Source organism: Rhincodon typus, chromosome 24, assembly GCF_021869965.1.
Source record: "Rhincodon typus isolate 14 chromosome 24, sRhiTyp1.1, whole genome shotgun sequence".
In the NCBI taxonomy this organism is placed as follows: domain Eukaryota; kingdom Metazoa; phylum Chordata; class Chondrichthyes; order Orectolobiformes; family Rhincodontidae; genus Rhincodon; species Rhincodon typus.
In genome coordinates, this window is record NC_063355.1 from 46,575,101 (window position 1) to 46,595,686 (window position 20,586).

Here is a 20,586-nt window from a genome sequence, read left to right on the forward strand (position 1 = left end):
ACCTCTGACATCTCCCCCATATCTACCTCCACTCACTTTAAAACTATGCCCCCTTGTAATAGCTACCTTCACCCTAGGAAAAATCTCTGGCTGTCCACTCTATCTATACCTCTGATCATTTTGTACACCTCTATCAAGTCACCTCTCATCCTTTGTCGTTCTAAAGAGAAAAGCCCTAGTTCCCTCAACCTTTCCTCTTAAGACCTTACCTCCATTCCATGCAACATCCTGGTAAATCTCCTCTGCACCTTTTCCAACGCTTCCACATCTTTCTTGTAATGTGGCGACCAGAATGGGACACAATACTCTAGATGTGGCCGAACCAGGGTTCTGTATAGCTGGAGCATAACTTTATGGCTCTTGAACCCCATCCCTCTATTAGTTAAATATAGCTATAGTAACTTGCCATATCTTGGGCAAACTTCAACATTTCTCATTTTTTAAAATATTAGGCAGTCACTCCCTTTTGAAACAAACAAAAAAACAATAAAAACTGAAACTGCTGGAGAAACTCAGCAGGTCTGGCAGCATCTGTGGAGAGGAAACAAAGTTAATGTTTCGAGTCCAGTGATCCCAAATGTTGACTCCATTTTTTCTCCACAGATGCTGCCAGACCCGCTGAGTTTCCCCAGTAATTCTGTTTTTGTTTGTTTCAGATCTTCAGCATCTGCAGTTCTGTGTTTCACTCCCTCTTGAAAGTGTTTAGTCACCAGATTTAGTACTTAAGAGTTTTGTGCAAATTTGGATTTCTGAACAGAGGAGTGACTTCATTTTCCTTTTAATAAGTAGTTAAAACAGTGCAGGCTGTATTTTCAGAATGTGATGATGTTGGGGGTAATGTGAGAGAGGTTAAATTGTGTGGTTATTCAATCGCTGTGACTGTCTGGGGGAAGACTTTGCACCAACTGTTGCATTTTTTTTCTTTCATGAGATGAGGATTGCTGGCGCGAACAAGATTTCTAAGACTTTTGAGTAGATTTGTAGCTCGGGTTGTGGATGTTGTGGTTGGTTGGCTCGCCGAGCTGGTTCGTTGTTCTGCAGACGTTTCATTACCCTGCTGGGTAACATCAGTGCAGTCTCCGATAAAGCGCTGTTGTGTTTTCCCGTCTGTTATTTAAACTCTGGTGTCTACAGAGGTAGTCCCATTTATTTAGTATTACCTCTCCAAGGCACATGCACTACTAGCCAACGAGAACACGTACCGGCAAGTGCAGACAGGCTGGACAACAAAACTGGGCAACAAGATTCCAACACACTAAAGAGACTCAAACAGACCAGACAAATCAACAAAACAGATTTATTAAGACTGAAACCAGAAGTAACTAACACCCCCGATTCAATGACCTCCCAAAAGTACACAAACGGGAAGTACCCCTCAGACCCTGTCTGCCTGCCAGGCACGCCATCACATAGATTAGCCAAGGAGCTACAAAGGAGACTAAAGCACCTCGTCAGCAAGTCATCCCACTCAATCCACTCAGCCCAAGAGTTCCTCAATTCCATCATGGACATAAGAATAGATGACGACAAGACCATGTATCATTTGACATTACTGCCCTATTCACATTGATAGACATACCACTAGCAAGAGAAACACTGACAACACTACTAAAATAAGAACAAGACCCCAGTGAAACCATCTCCACAGACAACACGCTGAAGCTACTGGACCTATGCCTCACCACCCACTTCACCTTTAACGGCCAAATATATGAACAGATCAACGGGACACCCACGGGATCACCTACCTCCGGACTAAGTACGGCCCTTCCGCTAATCCAACCAAAACTCTGGATATGCTATGTGGACGACACCTTTGTCATTATTAAACGGACCAAACTAGAGGAGACACACGAACTAATAAACAACACCCTCACTGGGATCAGATTCACCAGAGAAGAGGAGAAGAACAAACCGCTCCCATTCCTGGACGTCATGGTGGAACGCAGGACAAATGGGGAATTCCTAACAAAGGTACACAGGAAAGTCTCACACACACACTGACTAAGTACTGAATTTCAATAGCAGCCACCCTAACACACACAAACGAAGTTGCACGAGAACATTATTTAAACGGGCAACAACACACTACAGCAGCACAGAGCTACGCCAAGAAGAAGAGGAATACCTCTTCCAAGTATTCAAGGACAATGGATGCCTGAAAAGCTGGGTCAGAAGATGCCTATTGCACGAATGACACCAGGAAGATGCTACATGCCCCGACACACTCCTCATGCTACCTTACATTGGGAACACATCTGAACTGACCACAAGATTCTTACGACCACTGGGCATCAGAGTAGCACACAAACCCACATCAACCCTACGCCAACTACTCACCGGAATCAAAGACCCACTACCCACGATGGACAGGACCAACGTCATATGCAAGATTCCCTGCAAAGACTGTGACAAACACTACATTGGACAAACAGGAAGGAAATTAACCACAAGGGTACACGAACATCAATTGGCAACAAAAAGACAGGACCAATACTCGCTCATCTCCACATAGATAAGAAAAACCAGCAATACGATTGGGACAACACCAGGATCCTGGGACAGGCAAAGCGGAGACAAGCACGGGAATTCCTAGAAGCCTGGTACTCCACTAAGAAAGCCATCAATAAACACAGAGCTAGACCCCTGAACACTCCATTGCGAAGGAAAACCGGAAGTGAGGTCATCCAGCTCAACGGACACCAGAGTTTAAATGACAGGCGGGAAAACACAACAGCGCTTCACCGGAGGCTGCAGTGATGATGATACCCAGGAGGGTAATGAAATGTCTGCGAACTAATGAACCAGCTCGGCGAGCCAACCAACCACAACAGAGAACAAGATTTGATGCCCATTCCTATTGTCCTTGAGCTGAGTGCCCAATCCCTCATTTCAGGGGGCAGCAAAGAGTCAACCACCTTCTGTGGATCTGAAATCACATGTAGGCCAGACTGAGCATGAAAGGCAGATTGGTTACCCTGAAAGGCATTCGTGAACCAAGTGGACAGGGTCAGAAGTCACGTGACACCAGGTCATAGTCCAGCATGTTTATTTGAAATCACAAGCTTTTGAAGTGCTGCTCCTTTATCAGGTTTTCTTCTAAGAATCATGGTTACTTTTACTCAGGCTAGCTGTCAGTTTTTTTTAAATGAATTGTATTTAATGGGGTGATTTGAACCTGTGTCCCCACAGCATTAACCTGTGCCTCTTGATACCTAGTCTAGCGATATTACAATTCTGCCATCATCTCCCCATGACTACTGACTTTATAAAGAAATGATTTGAAGTAATTCTGCTATTTTCTGTAAAGTAGAACCGTCAGTGACGGACTTGATACATCATATCATTAATCGTGCTGCTGTTCTAATTGGAGCTGCGGTTCATCTGACTGGGTGGTGAGTCCCCCTCCCATCTTTAGGAAAAGCTAAACTTTATAGGAAAGATTTCAAGTGTTATAATTTTTAAAAATTGGGTTATCTTGTGGTGCTAGACTTTCATCAGGTGTGTACTTTCTGCTGAAACTTAGTACAGAATCTTTACTGCTATGCTGTCACTTGCCCATTTTCCACATCATTGATCTTGGAATGAAACAATCAAGGTAAACTTTGCGCTGTAGTTTAACGAGCTGAATGAACTTGGTAGAGAATTAGTGTGTAACATGGCACATCGGAGAGAGCTTTTCTGCTTGTTTGGGCTGATCCCAGGCTTAAGGCGGTCATGTGGGGAATCATTATAGATTCACAGCTGATCCTCAAAGTTATTCAATCTTTGTAAGATCAGAGTCTAATGAGGAATGATTTGGAGCCAAATGTAATGAGCATTTATGTGCCAAATGCCACGTATGTTTTGTAGATCACTGTGAAGATATCTCAGTGCCACCTGGAAAAGCTGCTAATTTTGTGATATGCAGAGCAAAACTGGGTTGAATTAGTGTACGGGCTTTGGAGACTGGGCTCGAATGAGAGTATTTAATACATATGAATATATGTAGATCTGAGTGCATAGAAGTTCTTGTCATTTGTTTGGAGTAGATAAAGGAGATAAATATCTGAGCAAGTGTACCGGGAAGATTAACAAAGCAGTCAGATGTAGTAAACACAGATGTTTGTCATAGTTGTGGCTGTTTCACAGCACATGTTTACTGTGAATGACTGAAATGATTTTCTGCACTGGATTGAGTAAAAGGTGCTGACACTCTTCCCGGGAGTAGAAACAGCATTTTCTCTAACACCCACATCTAGTGAAAACTGAATGAACTGTGGATGTTGTAAATCAGGGACGAAAATAGAAATTGCTGGAAGAGCTCAGCAGGTCAGGCAGCATCTGGAGAGAAATCAGAGTTAACGTTGCAAGTCGAGTGACCCTTCCTCAGAATTTCAGAACTGAGGAAGGGTCGCTAGACCTGAAATGTTAACTCTGATTTTTCTCCACAGATGCTGTGAGCCTGCTGAGCTTTTCCAGCAATTTCTATTTTTGTCCCACATCTTGTGACACTACATAACAGAAAAGAACAATTTCACACATCTGTAACACATTTCATGAGGACAGGTGATGCTGAGAGAATATTTATAACAATCTTCAGCCAGAAGTGCCGAATGGATGATCCATCTTGGCCTCCTCCAGTGGTCCCCAGCATTACAGATACCAGTCTTCATCCAATTTAATTCTCTCCATGTCATATCAAGACACAGCTGAAGACACTGAATACTGCAAAGACTATGGGTACTTGTGCTCCAGAACTTGCTGCTTTCCTAGTCAAGCTGTTCCAGTACAGTTACAGCATCCACCCGACCTGTGGAAAATTGCCCAGGTATGTTCTGTACACGGGGGAAAAAAAAGCAGGACAAATCCAACCCGGCCAATTACCGCCCCATCAGTCTCCTCTCGATCATCGGTAAAGTGATGGAAGGTGTCAGTAACAGTGCTATCAAGCAGCACCTGCTCAGCAATAACCCGCTCAGTGATGCCCAGTTTGGGTTCTGCCAGGGCCACTCAGCTCCTGCCCCATTACTACTTTGGTTCAAAGACGGAAAAAGAGCTGAATTCCAAAGGTGAGGTGAGAGTGACAGCTCTTGATATCAACGCTACCAAAAACTGCACCGAGCACAATATATAAATGTGGCATCAAAGAGCCTTCGCAAAACTGGAATCTTTGGGAATCGGGGGCAGACTTTGAGGGTTAGACTCATACCAAAACCCATGAGGGGTTAGGTTTAGGGTTAGTATCTGAGCCAGGGTTCCCTCTTAGCTGAATACTGACCATATCGATGGGACCTTGGTTCAACAGCTTCGTTATCAGGCTGGATTGCAACACTGGATACTCGTAGGAAGATGGATGTGGTCATTGGAGATCAGTCATCTCAGCTCCAGGACATCTCTGCAGGACTTCCTCAGGGTAGTGTCCTTGGCCTGACCGTCTTTTGCTGCTTCATCAATGACATTCCCTCCATCATAAGGTCAGAAGTGGGGATTGTGCAATGATCAGCAAACATGTTTAGCACCAATCTTGACTCCTCACATACTGAGACAGTCCATATGCAAATGCAGTAAATTGGGACAATATCCTGATCTTGGGCTGAAGAGTAGCAAATAACATTTGTGACACACACATACCAAGAAACGACGATCTCCAACAAGACAGAATCTAACTACCACCCCTGTCATTCAACGTAATAACCATCCCTGCAACCCTACTGTCAACATCCTGGGGGTTACCATTGACCAAAAACTGCACCGAGCACAATATATAAATATTGTGTCTACGAGTGCAGGTCAGAATCTAGGAATACTGCAGCGAGTAACTCACCTCCTAACTCCCCTAAGCCTGTCCAAAAGCCAGGAGTGTGATGGAATACTCCCGAGTTGCCTGGATGAGTGCAGCTCCAACAATTGAAGTTTGGTACCATCCAAGACAAAGCAATTGGCACCACATCCAGAAACATTCACTCCCTCCACCAGTGGTGCTCAGTAGCTGCAGTGTGTACTATCCACAAGATATACTGCAAAATTCACCAAAGATCCTCAGACAGCACCTTCCAAACATGTGACCATTTCCATCTAGAAGGACAAGGGCAGTAGATACATGGAAACACCACCCCCTGCAAGTTCCCCTCCAAGCCACTTGCCATCCTAACTTGGAAATATATTGGCGTTCCTCAGTGTTGCTGGATCAAAATCCTGGAATTCCCTCCCTAAGGACATTGTGGATCTACCGACAGCACATGGACTGTAGTGGTTCAAGAAGGCAGTTCACCACCACCTTCTTGAGAACAACTAGGGACTGGTGATAAATGCTGGCCCAGCCAACATGGCCTGCATCCCGTGAGTGAATCAAAGAGAAAAACCTTGAAGACCGACAGCAACCTCCAGCAAGCAGCACGAGACAGTGATCTGAATAATCTGCTTTAGTATTGATGGTTGGGATGGCAATCCCATAGGGGAGGGTTTGAGCCAGGATTCCCTCTTCCTTCTAATACTGTCATTACCGAAGGAAGCTTGGTTCAACAGCTCAGTATTAGGCTGGATTGTAACACTGTGGATAGACCCAGTGACCAGTTAGTGTAGACAGTAGAGGTTTCAGGCTGTCCACCTTGCAGTTTCATTAAGCCAGGAAATGAAAGTCATGGTTTTAGATGAACCTTGTTGTAAAGGTATATTGCAGTGGAGTCGACAGTGTGAGGGGGTGGTTGCAGAACTGTTTCTGTCTTTTGGGAGATGAGCTGGATGGAGTAAGATCCATGCTGGAATGAACTAATGTGAGTTTAACCAATTGAGGGCTCATTTCTCCTTTTTGTGCCTTCCTGTGTTGTGTCTAAATGTCGAGGTTGCTTTGTATGTGAGCTGAGCATTCCCAGTCTTAACAACGTGGGACACTGGGAGGTGGTTTCTTGGAATGTAGAATAGGACGCGTGGGGGCAGTGTCTCGGGGTAAGGGATTGATATTTTAGGACCAAGCTGAGGACAAATTTCTTCACTCAGATGGGGTGAATCTGTGGAATTCCCTACCCCAGAGAACTGGAGTCACCATCCTTAGCTGGGGAGAGACAGGTTTTCGTGTCTCAGGGAATTAGGGGATATAGTGAGCAGGCCAGGAAATGGAGTTGGAGCCTAAGATCAATCATGATGCCATTGAATGGCGGAACAGGCTTGATGGCTGAATGGTCTATGCCTATTCCAAACCCTTGTGGTCTTATAATAGTGATTACACTCTCTTTTCCTCTTGTTCTAATGTGTGTGTGTATGTGCTCGCTCTCGGCCCCTCTCACTCTCGTTCTCGTTCTCGTTCTCGCTCTCAGCTCCTCTCGCTCTCGGCCCCTCTCTCTGTACCTGAAATCCTGTTTCATTGTTATGCATGGTGTTCGTTTCACAAGTTCGTTTCACAACTTGTGGAAATGAGGCCACCGAGGATTTCAGAATATTTAACTTGGTGCCCATAGTTGAGAATGCTGTGGTTTGGTGAATATCTCCTGTTCTGTTTTTGGTAATGAACATGAGGTGCGGTCACAGAGGCAGATAATTTAAATCTGTGTGCTCCTCCATAATTACAATCCAGCATTGCCCATATCCCCTCATTGTCGCCCCACGTAGCTTTAACATGGAAATCCCACTGCAGAGCCTTGAGCACAAAGTCAAAACAGACACTCACCTTCACACCTGACGGAGCGCCGCACTGTCGGAGGGTCAGCGCGGAGGGAGCGCCGCACTGTCGGAGGGTCAGCGCGGAGGGAGCGCCGCACTGTCGGAGGGTCAGCGCGGAGGGAGCGCCTGCACTTGACTGTCTTGCTCAGGTGTGTCAGAGGGCAATTAGTAATCAGCCACATTGCTGAGGGTCTGGAGTCCCGTGTGAAATTGACCGCGTAAGGACATTAGTGAACCAGATGGGATTTTGAAGACACTCTGTGATAGTTAAATGGTCATCATTACTGAGACTAGAGTTCAGTTTCCGATTTAGTAACTGGATTGAAACAGGGATTTGAGCTCGTGGTCACTGGACTAGCCATCCAGGCGCACATCTCTCTACACCCCCATCTCTCCTTCTGTATTATAAGAACAGTTGGGTCCCTTGTCTAAGTTTCCCCAGGAGTCAGCAGTTGGCATTCTGAGCACCAGGAGTAGTTTCTGGTCTTGGCTGTGGGCACCAGATACTGGTCTTGAATGTGACCGATCAGGTTCCGACCCAGAGCTTAGGGCTGTTGTGGTGCAGTGGTTGTGTCCCTACCGTTTGGGCCAGGCGACCGTGGTTCATGTCCCACCTGCTGTAGAAGTGTGTCGTAACAGGTCTGACCAAGTTGGTTAAAAATATCTACAACCCCAAAGTACAAGATCCAAGAGCTAATTTCCTCCATTGGATCTGATTATTTTTTAAAAATTTTCATACCCATTTCCAAGTGACTCCCCCACTTCTATTCCATACAGCTTGGATTTTGTTGTTTATTTTGATACCTGATGATGAAGATACACTTCAATGGAGAAATCAAGTCTAGAGAAGTACTTTTGTTAAAAATATTCTTTTTTTTAGAGAAAATATTGTACTTGCAGGGATTCAAAGTGACACTGTACAATTTATAGCAATATTCTATCATCTCATCCGTTCTGTTTGTCTTTGCCCTTCCTGTATTGATTTGTAGTGCAGATAAAAGGGAAAACAATTAAAAATGATCATATAACCATAGAATTTTCCAGCCTAGAACCAAGTCATTTGGTCCATTAAACTTTGTTGCTTTTTTCAACCTGTCCCATCCCACATCATTTTAATATTCCACCCAGTTTAATTTCACTCCATTTGGCTTATTGCATCGCTTCTGCCATCCATCATGGGCTGACATGTTTCTCAACCCCATTCTCCTGCCTTCTCCCTGTAACTCTTGATTGGTTTACTGATGAAGAACCTATCTATCTCTCTCTTAAATACACTCACTGACTTGGCCTCCACAGCCCTCCATCAGAGACAGCTGAGCCTTCAGCTGATTTGGACCAAAGTTGTGTTCTGTCTAATTTCTCTGGCCACTGAACAGACTTCTGTTTTCAATATGGTGCACAGTAGTATCCCAGCAGCAAGATTATCATAGGCACTTTTAACTGGTTCTAAAACTGGCAGCATCTCCTTAAAAGGGATAAATGTTTTGATTTCTTTAACCCAAGGATGTGACTGTGTGTTTTCAACCATCCAAGAAGAGGTTGTGATGGCTGCTTGTTGAAGTGACCTCTGGATGTTGGATAAACACTTGCACTGATTTCTTTAATTTTCAATTCACCCTCATCCAAAAAGCCAAGTCATAATGAATAGATATTTCTTTAGTAAATGATGGTTTAATTAAGCAACAATTCTGTAAGTGATGAAATTTTGAATTGCCAATTGAGCTTCTATTCTGCTAATAAAACGTAATTATATTTCTGTTTCTCAGCTCAACCCAAATGTCACAACCTTCCAGCGTAAATTTGTCAGTGAGATGAGGAGGTGTGAAGAGATGGAGAAAACGCTGGGTAGGTTGGAAAGATATTTGCAGATCCTGCTAAATTGAGACCACAGATATCAAGGCAGCCAACAGAGGCACCTGTCTGAGTGTAATCTCCTTTCGAATACACAAATGCTATCAGCCAACACCCCAATTAATTCCTGTGAGTTGGTGACCCCACGGCGGGGTGGGATGTTTGAGGGGCTGGGCTAGATCCAGATTTGAGAATCATTAAATGGGTTCCAACCTGTGATAACCGTCAGTGAGAAGCAGGGACCATAAGACGTAGGAGCAGAATTAGACCATTCAACCCATTGAGTCTGCTCCACTATTCCATAATGGCTGATATGTTTCCCATCCCCATTCTCCTGCCTTCTCCCATAATCCTTGATCACCCTACTAATCAAGAATCTATCTATCTTGGTCTTAAATACACTCATTGGCTTGGCCTCCACAGCACTCTGCAGGCAATGAGTTCCACAGATTCCCCACCCTCTGGCTGAAGAAATTCCTCATCCTCTCAGTACTAAAGGGTCATCCCTTCACTCTGAGGCCGTACCCCAGATCCTAGTCACTCCTGTGAGTGGAAGCAACATCTCGACGTCCACGCGCTCTTGCTGTCTCTCTCTCTGTCTCTCTCTCGCGCGCGCTCTCTCTTGCCCTCTCTCTTACTCTTGCGTGTTCTCGCTCTTGCACTCTATGTCTTGCTCTTGCGTGCTCTCTCTCTCGCTCTTGTGTTCTCTCGCTCTTGCTCTTGCGCGCTCTGGCTCTCGCTGTCTCTCTCGAGATGCTCTTGCTCTTGTGTGCTCTTGCTCTTGCGCGCGCTGTCTCTCTCGCTCTCGCTTTTGCGCGCTGTCTCTCGCTTTCGCACTCTTGCGTGCGCTCGCGCTCTCGCTCTCTCACGATCTCTCTTTGTATTCTGTAAGTTTCAATGAGGTCCTCCGCCCACTCCCCCCCTTCTTTCTAAACTCCATCAAGTACAGACCCAGAGTCCTCAGTTCCTTCTCATATGACAAACCTTCATCCCGAGGATCATTCTTGTAAGCCTTCTCTGGACCCCTGTAACACCAGCACGTCCTCCTTTTGATATGGGACCAAAATTACTCTTAATATTTCAAATGCAGTCTGACCAGAGCCTTATACAGCCTCATCTCTGCTCTTGTATTCTAGCCCTCTTGAAATGAATGCAAACATTGCATTTGGCTTTCTAACTGTCAATTGAACCTGCATGTCAATCTTAAGAGAATCCTGAACTAGAACTCTCAAGTTCCTTTGTGCTTCAGATTTCCAAAGCCTTTACTGTTTGGAAATAATCTGTGCTTCTATTCTTCCTTCCAAAGTGCATAACCTTTCCCATATTGTATTCCATCTGCCACTTCTTTTCTAGCCTGTCCAAGTCCTTCTGTAGCCTCCTTGCTTCCTCAACACTACCTGTCCCTCCACCTATCTTTGTGTCATCTGTAAACTTAGCAACAATGCCCAGAGTTCCTTCTTCCAGATTGTTAACGTATAATGTGAATAGTTGTGGTCCCAATACAGACCCCTGCTGTCATCCTGAAAAAGACCCCCTTATCCCCACTCTCTGTCCTCTGCCAATCCTCTATCCACGCCCGTACATCGGCCCTAACACCACAGGCTCTTATCTTATTTAGCAGCCTCCTGTGCGGCACCTTGTCAAAGGCCTTCTGAATAGATCACGTCTACTGGCTCTTCTTTGTCTAACTTGTTCATTACCTCCACAAAAACTTAACAGATTTATCAGGCATGACCTCCCCTTGATGAAGCTGTGCTGACTCAGCCTTATTTTACATGCACTTCCAAGAACTCTACAATGTCATGTCTAATAATGGATTCTGTCAAATCTTACCAATGACCAAGGTCAGGCTAGCTGGCCTATAGTTTTGTGTCTTCTACCCCTCTCACTTCTTACGCAGGGCTGTTACATTAGCCATTTTCCAGTCCTCTGTGACCCTCCCTGACTCTAATCTCCTCTGTTATCTCCTGGCCGTTCAATAAGATCACAACTTATCTATTAATCTTCAACTTCACTTTCCTGCCTTTTCCCCAAAACTCTTGCATCCCTTATTGATTACAATTCTGTCTATCCAATTTACCCATCTTCAGGCCTTTTAGCTTCCCCAACACCTTCTCCTTAGTGATGGCCACTACACTTACCTCTGCTCCCCAGACTCTCTCCAAGTTCTGGTGTGCTGCTGGTGTCTTCCACTGTGAAAACTGATGCAATTCAGTTCCTCTGCCATTGCTTTGATCCTCATTACTACATCTCCAGTCTCGTTTTCCAGCAATCCAATGTCCACTCTTCTCTCTCTCTTACTTTTTAGATATCTTTTAAAAACAATCTTCTTTTATATTATTAGCTAGCTTACTATCATATTTCTCCTTCTCCTTCCTTATTGCTTTTCTAGTTTCCTCTGCTGGGTTTTAAAGGCTTCCCGCTAATATTCACCACATTGAATGCCTTTTCTTTTGCTTTTATGCTGTCCCTGACTTCCCCGGTGAGCCTCATCTTCCCCGAAGTACGTTCATGGACAAGAGAATACTTGCAATAGTGTTAGGGTTAGCATTCTGGGCTGGATGATAAGCTGTTGAAAGACTGTCCTTTTCACAGGAATTTATTGAGATGTGAGAGCTGCCGTTGTCTGTGTTTGTTTTCATTCTGTATGACCATAAAACGGGAGCAGAAGTAGGCCGTTTGGGCCATCATGTCTCCTCCACCATTCAATGAAATCCTGTCTCATCTCATAGTCTACAACTTCACTTTCCTACCTTTTCCCCATAACTCCTGCTTCCCTTATTGATTACAATTCTGCCTATCTCAGCCTCGAATATTCTTAAAAACCCAGCCTTGACAGCCTCCTGCAGTAAAGAATTCCATAGATTCACATCTTTCTTGGGAAAGAATATATCCACGGATCCTTGAAGATAGTTAAGGTGGCGAAGAAGGCATTGGGATACTTTTATTAGTAGAGGCATGAAATACAAGAGCAGAGAGGTTATGCTGAAACTGCATAAAACACTGGTTAGGCCACAACTAGTTGTATTGTGTTAGTTCTGGTCACCACATTTGGGAGGGGAATGTGATTGTACTGGAGAGGGTGATTAGGAGATTCACCAGGATGCTGCCTGGGCTATGAGCTATGAAGGAAGATTGTATAGGCTGGGGTTGATTACCCTGGAACAGTGAAGGTTGAAAGGGGACTGACTGAGGTGTACAATATTCTGTGGGGCAGAGATGGGCTGGTTTGAAAAGCACTTTTTCCAGTAGTAGAGGGGTCAATAGCTAGGGGTTACTGATTTTAAGGTAAGACATATAAGGATAAAAGGAGAGTTAAGGAGCAATGTTTTCAATCAGCGGGTGGTCAGAATCTGGAACTGGGTGTTTGAGTCAGAAACTTGCGTCATGTTTAAACAGTATTTAGGTATTCACTTGAACCACCAGAGAGCCTCCAAGTTTATGGGCCATGAACTAAAAAATGTGGTTAGCGTAGTCAGGTCTTTGTTGTCTAGCGTATCCAAATGCTCTGGGAGTGCAAAACAGCTTTTTCTTTGATCTGAGCATTTTTATTGCTCAGTTTTTATTCTAATCAGATTTAGTTTTTGGTGGAACATAAACAGGATCTTGACAGAATTGAATTAATCTTTTTTCACTTGGAGATTGGTGCTCATTAAACAGCAATGTGATTTAGAATTGATTAGTTCTGGATAGAGTTAAGAAAAGAAATCCTAGAGACATTTTCTGTTCCTGTTTAATTTGAACATGTGCTTTTCCTGCTTATCCATGTTGCCATGGTGATAAAATAAGTAAGATGATTCAATAGCTGCTGTGTTGAAAGGCTGCTTTGTTTGTTATATGTTTGTCAGTTCCTCAAAGTCTACTGTTATGACATGCTCTGTGTTCTTGATCAGCATCATATTGCTGACGTTGAATTAAACTGGACTAAATGCACAGTATTGCCTGTTGCTCATGAAGACTCTATTTATTTATGCCTTACGATACCCTTGGGATGGCCCCACACACACTCCCATTTCACCCTTTCAGAGAGCTGGACTTTTGGCAGTACGGTTCGCAGTTGTATCAGCACAGGCCTAGGATAACTCCTGCTTTCTCTTACCCTGACTGTGAGGGAAGCAGCACTTCCCTCTGTTATATTGCCATTAGCACGAATGAGATGGACTATTGCAAGGAGTGGAATGGTGTGCTGCCACTCTGCTGCAGTCTGGCCTAGCACCACAAGCTTTGGTCGTGTACAGAAAATGACTAATTATTTTCTCCTTTATTTCAGGCTATTTGTTGCAAGAAATTAAGAAAGCTGATATCTCTCTGATGGACAGTGATGTAAATCCTGTTGCACCTCTACCACAGCATGTTTTAAAAATACAGGTAAGTTCTGATTGTAAGCATTTCACCCACAAAACACTGTATCCAATGTACAGTTAATTTCATCTCTCTGAGTTTTTTCAACTCAGTCAAGTCAACAGGAAACAAAGATGTGGTGGGCCACTGGCCCAGTGGTGTTAGTAAACAGCTTCTGGTGCTTACAGCCATTAGACTTTACTCCTGTAGCCAGCAGCATTGAGGGTGATGCTCAGAATAACATGATTTTATTCTCCTGTTGCAAAATCTTTGCACAGTAATGATTCTGTAGAAAGAGGCCATTCAGCCCATTGTGTCTCCATCACTTCTTCAGATGAGCATCATGTCTTGATGCAGTCCTCCCTTTTTCTCAAACTGTGCATTTCCTCTTGAATGCCTTTGTTGAACCTGCCTTCACCACACTTCCAGGCATTGTATTCCAGACTTTAACAATTTGCTGTATGACAAATGTTTTCTCCCCTCTGTCTCACTTCTTTTGAAAATCACTTGAAATCTGTGCCCTCTCATTCTTGACCCTTGTCATGAATGGGAATGGTTTCTCCCTGTTTAGTCTGTCCATGCCTGTCATGATTTTGAAAACTTTAATCAAATTTCCTCTTAACCTTCTCCTATCCAAGGAAAACAGTCCCTGCCTCTGGCTCCAGCCTCTCCAATTTCTGTTCAGAACTCTAGTTTTTTGTCCCTGGAAACTGTTCTTGTAAACCTCTTCTCCACTTTTTAAAATGCATTCATATTCATCCTGAAGCCCAGAACTGTGCACAGAATTCCAGCTGAAGTTTAAGTACTGTCTTGATCTGAAGAAGAGTCATATCAGATTTGAAATGTTAACTCTACTTCTCTCTCCACAGATGCTGCCAGATCTCCTGAATTTTTCTAGCACTTTTTGTTTGAATTTCAGATTTCCAGCACGCACAGTACTTTATTTTTATTTGAGTGACTTAGACAAGTTCAGCAAGACATCTCTGTGATTGGATGTTATGCCCTGATTAATAATTCCAACAATACTATGTGCTTCATTTACTTCATGCTTTCTCCAACTGTCCTACCTTCTTTAATGACTTGGGGGTACCCATACACACAGGTTTCTCTGCTCCTGCAACCCTTTAGAATAGTACCTTCTATTTTATATCATTTCTCCATGGTCTTTCTGCCAAAATGCATCGTCTCACCCTTCGAGTCATAGCCATACAGCATGAAAACAAACCCTTCTGTCCAATCATCCGTGCCGACCAGACATTCCAATCTGACCTAGTCCCATTGCAAACATTTGCATTGAAGTTCATTTGCCACCTATCTGCCTACTCCATCAACTTGTTGATATCTTTACAATCTGTAATTTTTCCAAATTTTGTATCATCTGCAAACTTTAAATTTGTCCCCTGCTCTTCAAGACCCTGAGCCTTAATATAAATCAGGAAAAGCAAGGGTCTCAATACTGAACTCTGGGAAACTCCATTACAAACCTTTCTCCAGCCTGGAAAATGCGCACAGATCGTTACTCTCTGCTTTCTAACTCTCAGTCAACTAATGTTGTAACTGTTTCAGAGATAGTAGGAACTGCAGATGCTGGAGAATCTGAGATAACAAGGTGTAGAGCTGGATGAACACAGCAGGCCAAGCAGCATCAGAGGAGCAGGAAAGCTGAAGTTTCGGGCCTAGATCCTTCTTTCTGAAGAAGGGTCTAGGCCCGAAATGTTAGCTTTCCTGCTGCTCTGATGCTGCTTGGCCTGCTGTGTTCATCCAGCTCTACACCTTGTTATCTCTAATGTTGCAACTGCCTGTTTGTTCTGTGAGCTATAATGTTTCTTACTGCTCTGTTGCGCAGCACTGTCAGATGCCTTTTGAAAGTTAATGTGCACCACATTAACAGTATTACCATCATTGACCTTCTTTGTTATCTGCTTAAAGAACATCAAGTTAGTAAAACTGGATTGTCCTTTAAGACATTTTTGCTGGCTCTCTCTAATTAACACACATTTATTTGTATGACCATTAATTTTATCCTGAATTATTGTTTCCAGAAGTTTCCCCACTGCTAAAGTTAAACTGACTGGTAATTGCTGGAATTTTTCTTCAACTTATTTTGAATAGTTGTGACTCTTTACCAGAGTTTATAGGCTGGTGACTATGTCTTACTGTTTTGTGGATTTCTAGTGTGTTGTCATCGCCAAGATAAAAACACATTCATGTAGCTGCCAATAGCTGAAGTTGTGACGTCTGCCATTAGCATAGCACAATCATAGAATGCACAGCATTGATTGGGAGGGGGGTACTTGGCCTATGCTGTTGTGTAGGTGCTAACTCCAGTCGCTGAGGATGCACCTCATTTTATTGCTCTGCCTTTTTTGCCCTTTGTCTTTTGACATGATGTCTCTTTTAATGATGGGAACTCATGATGTGGCCTCCAATTTAATAACTACTTGTGGTAAAGTATTCCCTGTTCAGACAGTCCCTGTAAAAACATTTTTCCTAGTGTCACACTTTGCTTTTATCATTCTTAGGACATGGAAGCAGGCAGCTGAACCAAATCATCCTTTCTCTCTTTTGTTTTTGGCAACACAATAAAATTAAACTGTTGAAGACCCCTGACGAGACTGTCCAGTGGTTCTTCGTCAGCCTTTTGAATTACCAAGCCCAGACTTTGCGAAAGATGAATTTCCAAACACTGGTTTTGTATCTTAAACAAAAGTTTTAACTATTTGTTAGATACACAATAACTTCTGCAGAGAGAAAATTAAACAGCATGGTAGACTGATGTCTGTGCTTTAAACCTGAAATATTTGTTTTTAGCCAGCAATTACATAAAAGATTGACAGACAGACACGGTTTAGTAAAAAATAAAACTGGCCAGTTTACTTAAATGGCTTTCTTTCTTGATGCATTATTTCCCAGATATAGATGTAGACTTCTTGGCTGTTTTACTGAAGTGTTGATCAGGGTCACCTCCTCAGTTTATCCAGAAAAGGCATCAATTCTTCTAACTCAGCTTTCCTCTCTTTCGGCTTCTGGCAGCTGGTGTGGGAGATTAAACAGGGAGCTTTCAAATCTTCATGCTGTCTCAGCAGCAGCGCAGAACCATGTCTCAAAACACAGCTCAAAAGTAAACCTTAATTCTGGTTTCGCCCTGATAGACTGATCAACTGTTCCCAAGGCCTCAGTTACCATTCAACAGCGGCCATCTGCTTGAATGTAGGGTCCTTTCCAGACTTGCCGGAACCAGTTCCAGGTACTGTTAATAGTCAGCTGCTGTCTGTTTAAACACAGTACCCTTCCCACAGTCACAGTATCTGTTGGAATTCTTTTAATCAACCCCTGGGCCTGGCCTCACAAACAAACAAAGCTTGCTTGGTCTGTTCTCTTCCTTTTACCACAATCTGTCCCGAAGCTCTCAAATAATTTCCAGCTCTCAATTCAAAATTAATAAAAGAGTAAAAATGAAAATAATGAAAAGTCAGCGAGGATTTGAACATGATGAGGTTGTAGACACACTCGCCAAGCTGGTGTGTTTGCAGACATTTCGTCATCCTGCTAGGTAATACCATCAGTGTGCCTCCGGTGAAGCATTGGTGTTCTGTCCTGTTTGTTATTTATATGCCTCGGTTTGTTGGGTGGTTGGCATCACTTCTGGTTCTGTTTTTCAGTGGCTTGTATATTGGGTCCAGTCCAGGAAATAGTGAGAGGTAGTTCTGGAAATCCTGCTTCCTCACACGTGGCTGACATGTTTCTGAAGAAGGGTCCCGACCCGAAACGTCAACTTTCCTGCTCCTGTGATGCTGCCTGGCCTGCAGGTTCCTCCAGCTCCACACTGTGTTATCTCTGACTCCAGCATCTGCAGTTCTTACAATCTCCTCACATGTGGCTGTTTTGTTTCTCTAAAGGAGCAGCTTCAACAGCTGGAAGCGGAGCTGAGAGAAGTGACAAAAAACAAGGAAACTCTGAAGAGAAATTATCTGGAGCTAACTGAATACAGTCATATGCTGAGAGTAACACAGAACTTCATCAAAAGGGCTTCTGAGGTGAGTAACTGTGAGGGATTCAGGCAGTTTCAATATTACATGCCAGGAAGGTATGCTGTTTTGGTGTCATTTGTGTTGGGACTTTTTGTTTAACTGTTGAAAAGTAAGGGCTTGACTTCTAAAGAAATCATCTTTGAATCAAACAGTACAGAAGAGGCCCTTCAGCCCATCAAGGCTGTATGACAAAAACTACTGTAAATCTACTAGTCCCACTTTTCAGAACTTGGCCTATCACCTTGAATGTTATAAAACATAGAATTGCAGATGATTGAGATCTGAAACAAAGCAGAAATTGCTGGAGAATCTTGGCTGTTCTGGTAGAATCTATGGAGAGAGAAGAAGAGTTAACATACCTTGCAGGTGAAGCAGCAGGGAGAAATGAAGCATAGACTGGGTGACTGCTTCACAGAATATCTACGTTTTGCTTGCAGAAAAGACCCTGAGCTTCCAGCTGCCTGCTACTTTAACACACCACCATGTTCCCTGGCCAACATCTCTGTCTCAGTCTTGCTGTAGTGTTACAGCAAAGCTCAACACAAGCTGGAAGAACAACACCTCATTTTCCGCTTAGGGACCCTACAGCCCTCCGGACTCCATATCGAGTTCAATAATTTTATGGCCTGAACTCTCCCATGTCCCTTACCCGACACACCAGGCCTTGTTATCACATTGTCTGCCGTGACATACTACCTTTTGTTAGTTACAAACTGTCCCCATTAATAGCTATTCACCCTCCTAGCCAGATCATTATCACCTCTTTTATCTATCCAACGGCTCAATCGCCACCTATCATTTACTCCTTAACCCCTCCCCCTCCCTATCTTCCGCATATAAATGGGCATTTTCCTAACTACCATCAGTTCTCAGGAAGGGTCAATGGAACCGAAACGTTAACTCTGATGTTTCTTCACAGATGCTGCCAGACCTGTTGAGGTTTTCCAGCAACTTCTGTTTTTTGTTTAACATTTCAAGTCCGGTGACCCTTCTTCAGTTCTGAAGAAGGGTTGCTGGACTCGAAAAGTTAATGCTGCTTTTTCCCCACAGATGCTACCAGATCTGTTGAGTTCCTCCGGCAGTTTCTATTTTTGCCTTCAATGTTGTGACATTTTAAGTGTTCATCCAAGTACTTCTTAAAGGTTGTGAAATTTCCCACCTCAACTATCCTCCTAGGCCATTATCCCCTGCGTGAAAAAAACATTTTTCTCAAATTCCCTCTAAAACTCCTGCCTTTCACCTGAAAATTATACCCCTTTATTATTGACCCTTCAACTAAGGGGAACAGCTGCTTCCTATCCATCCTCTCTGTGCCCCTCATAATCTTATACACTTCTATCAGGTCCCCCATCAGCCTTCTGTGCTCCAAAGACAACAACCTGACTTTATCCAGCCTCTCTTCATCGCTGAAATGTTCTATCCTAGGCAATGTCCTGGTGAAAACAAAAACTGCTGGAGATCACAATGGATCAGGCAGCATCCATAGAGAGAAAGCAAGCTATCGTTTTGTGTCAGACTTGGAACGTTAGCTTGCTTTTCCTGTATGGATGCTGCCTGACCCGTTGTGATCGTCAGCATTTTTTTTTTTGTTTTCAGTTGAGATTCCAGCATCTGCAGTCATTTGCTCCAGCATCCTGGTGAATCTCATCTGCACCCCCTCCAGTGCTTTCACATCCTTTTTTTTTAGTGTGGAGACCATAGTACTCCAGCCTAACCAAAGTTCTCTACAGCTCCAGCATAACTTCGCTGCTCTTATAATCTATACCACAACTGATAAGAACAAGTGTGTGTTTAACTACCCTATTAACCTCTCCAGCTACTTTCAGGGATCTGTAGACAAGATCCCTGTGATCCTCTGAACTTCCTAGTGTCCTGTTGTTCAATGAGTACTCCCTTGTCTTGTTTTTTTTCTTCGACAGTGCATCACCTCCTGTTCATCAGGGTTAAATTCCATCTGCCGCTGATCTGCCCATCTGACCAATCCATTTATATCCTCCTGTAGCCTAAGACCTCCTGTCTCACTGTCGATCACTTGGTGAATTTTTGTGTCATCTGCAAACTTACATACCATCCCACCCCCCTCCACATTTTCTTCTGTATCGTTTCTGTATATCACAAACAATAAGGACCCCAGAACTGATCCCTGTGGTACACCACTGCACACTGTGCGCTGGTCACACAAACAGCCTCTACCACCCCATGTCTCCTGTCACAAAAGCAACGTTGGATTCAACCTGCCTTGTGAGAGGGGAAAAGTTCAAGGTGAGAGGGGAAAAGTTTAAGGGAGATATGCATGGAAAGTTCTTTACGCAGAGGGTGGTGGGTGGCTGGAATGCGTTGCCAGTGGAGGTGGGTAGAGGTGGGCATGATAGCGCAATTTAAGATGTATCTAGACAGATACATGAATGGGCAGGGAGCAGAGGGATACAGATCCTTGGAAAATAGGCGACAGGTTTAGATAGAGAATCTGGATTGGTGCAGGCTATTGCAGAAAATACGGACTTATGGGATTGAGGGTGATTTAGCGGTTTGGATCAGAAATTGGCTAGCTGTAAGAAGACAGAGGGTGGTGGTTGATGGGAAATGTTTATCCTGGAGTTCAGTTACTAGTGGTGTACCTCAAGGATCTGTTTTGGGGCCACTGCTGTTTGTCGTTTTTATAAATGACCTGGATGAGAGCGTAGAAGGATGGGTTAGTAAATTTGCGGATGACACCAAAGTCGGT

The 20,586-nt window shown here is 43.7% G+C and overlaps 1 protein-coding gene across 1 annotated transcript in view; it reads left to right on the forward strand.

Annotated features, from left to right (window-relative positions):
- The window catches only part of LOC109917433 (V-type proton ATPase 116 kDa subunit a 2-like), a 61,459-nt gene that overhangs the window by 1,705 nt on the left and 39,168 nt on the right, over positions 1–20,586 (forward strand). The window contains exons 2-4 of the mRNA XM_048611769.1: positions 9,405–9,483; positions 13,760–13,857; positions 17,730–17,867. Coding sequence (XP_048467726.1) covers positions 9,405–9,483; positions 13,760–13,857; positions 17,730–17,867 — 315 coding nt within the window. The remainder of the gene's footprint in view (positions 1–9,404; positions 9,484–13,759; positions 13,858–17,729; positions 17,868–20,586) is intronic.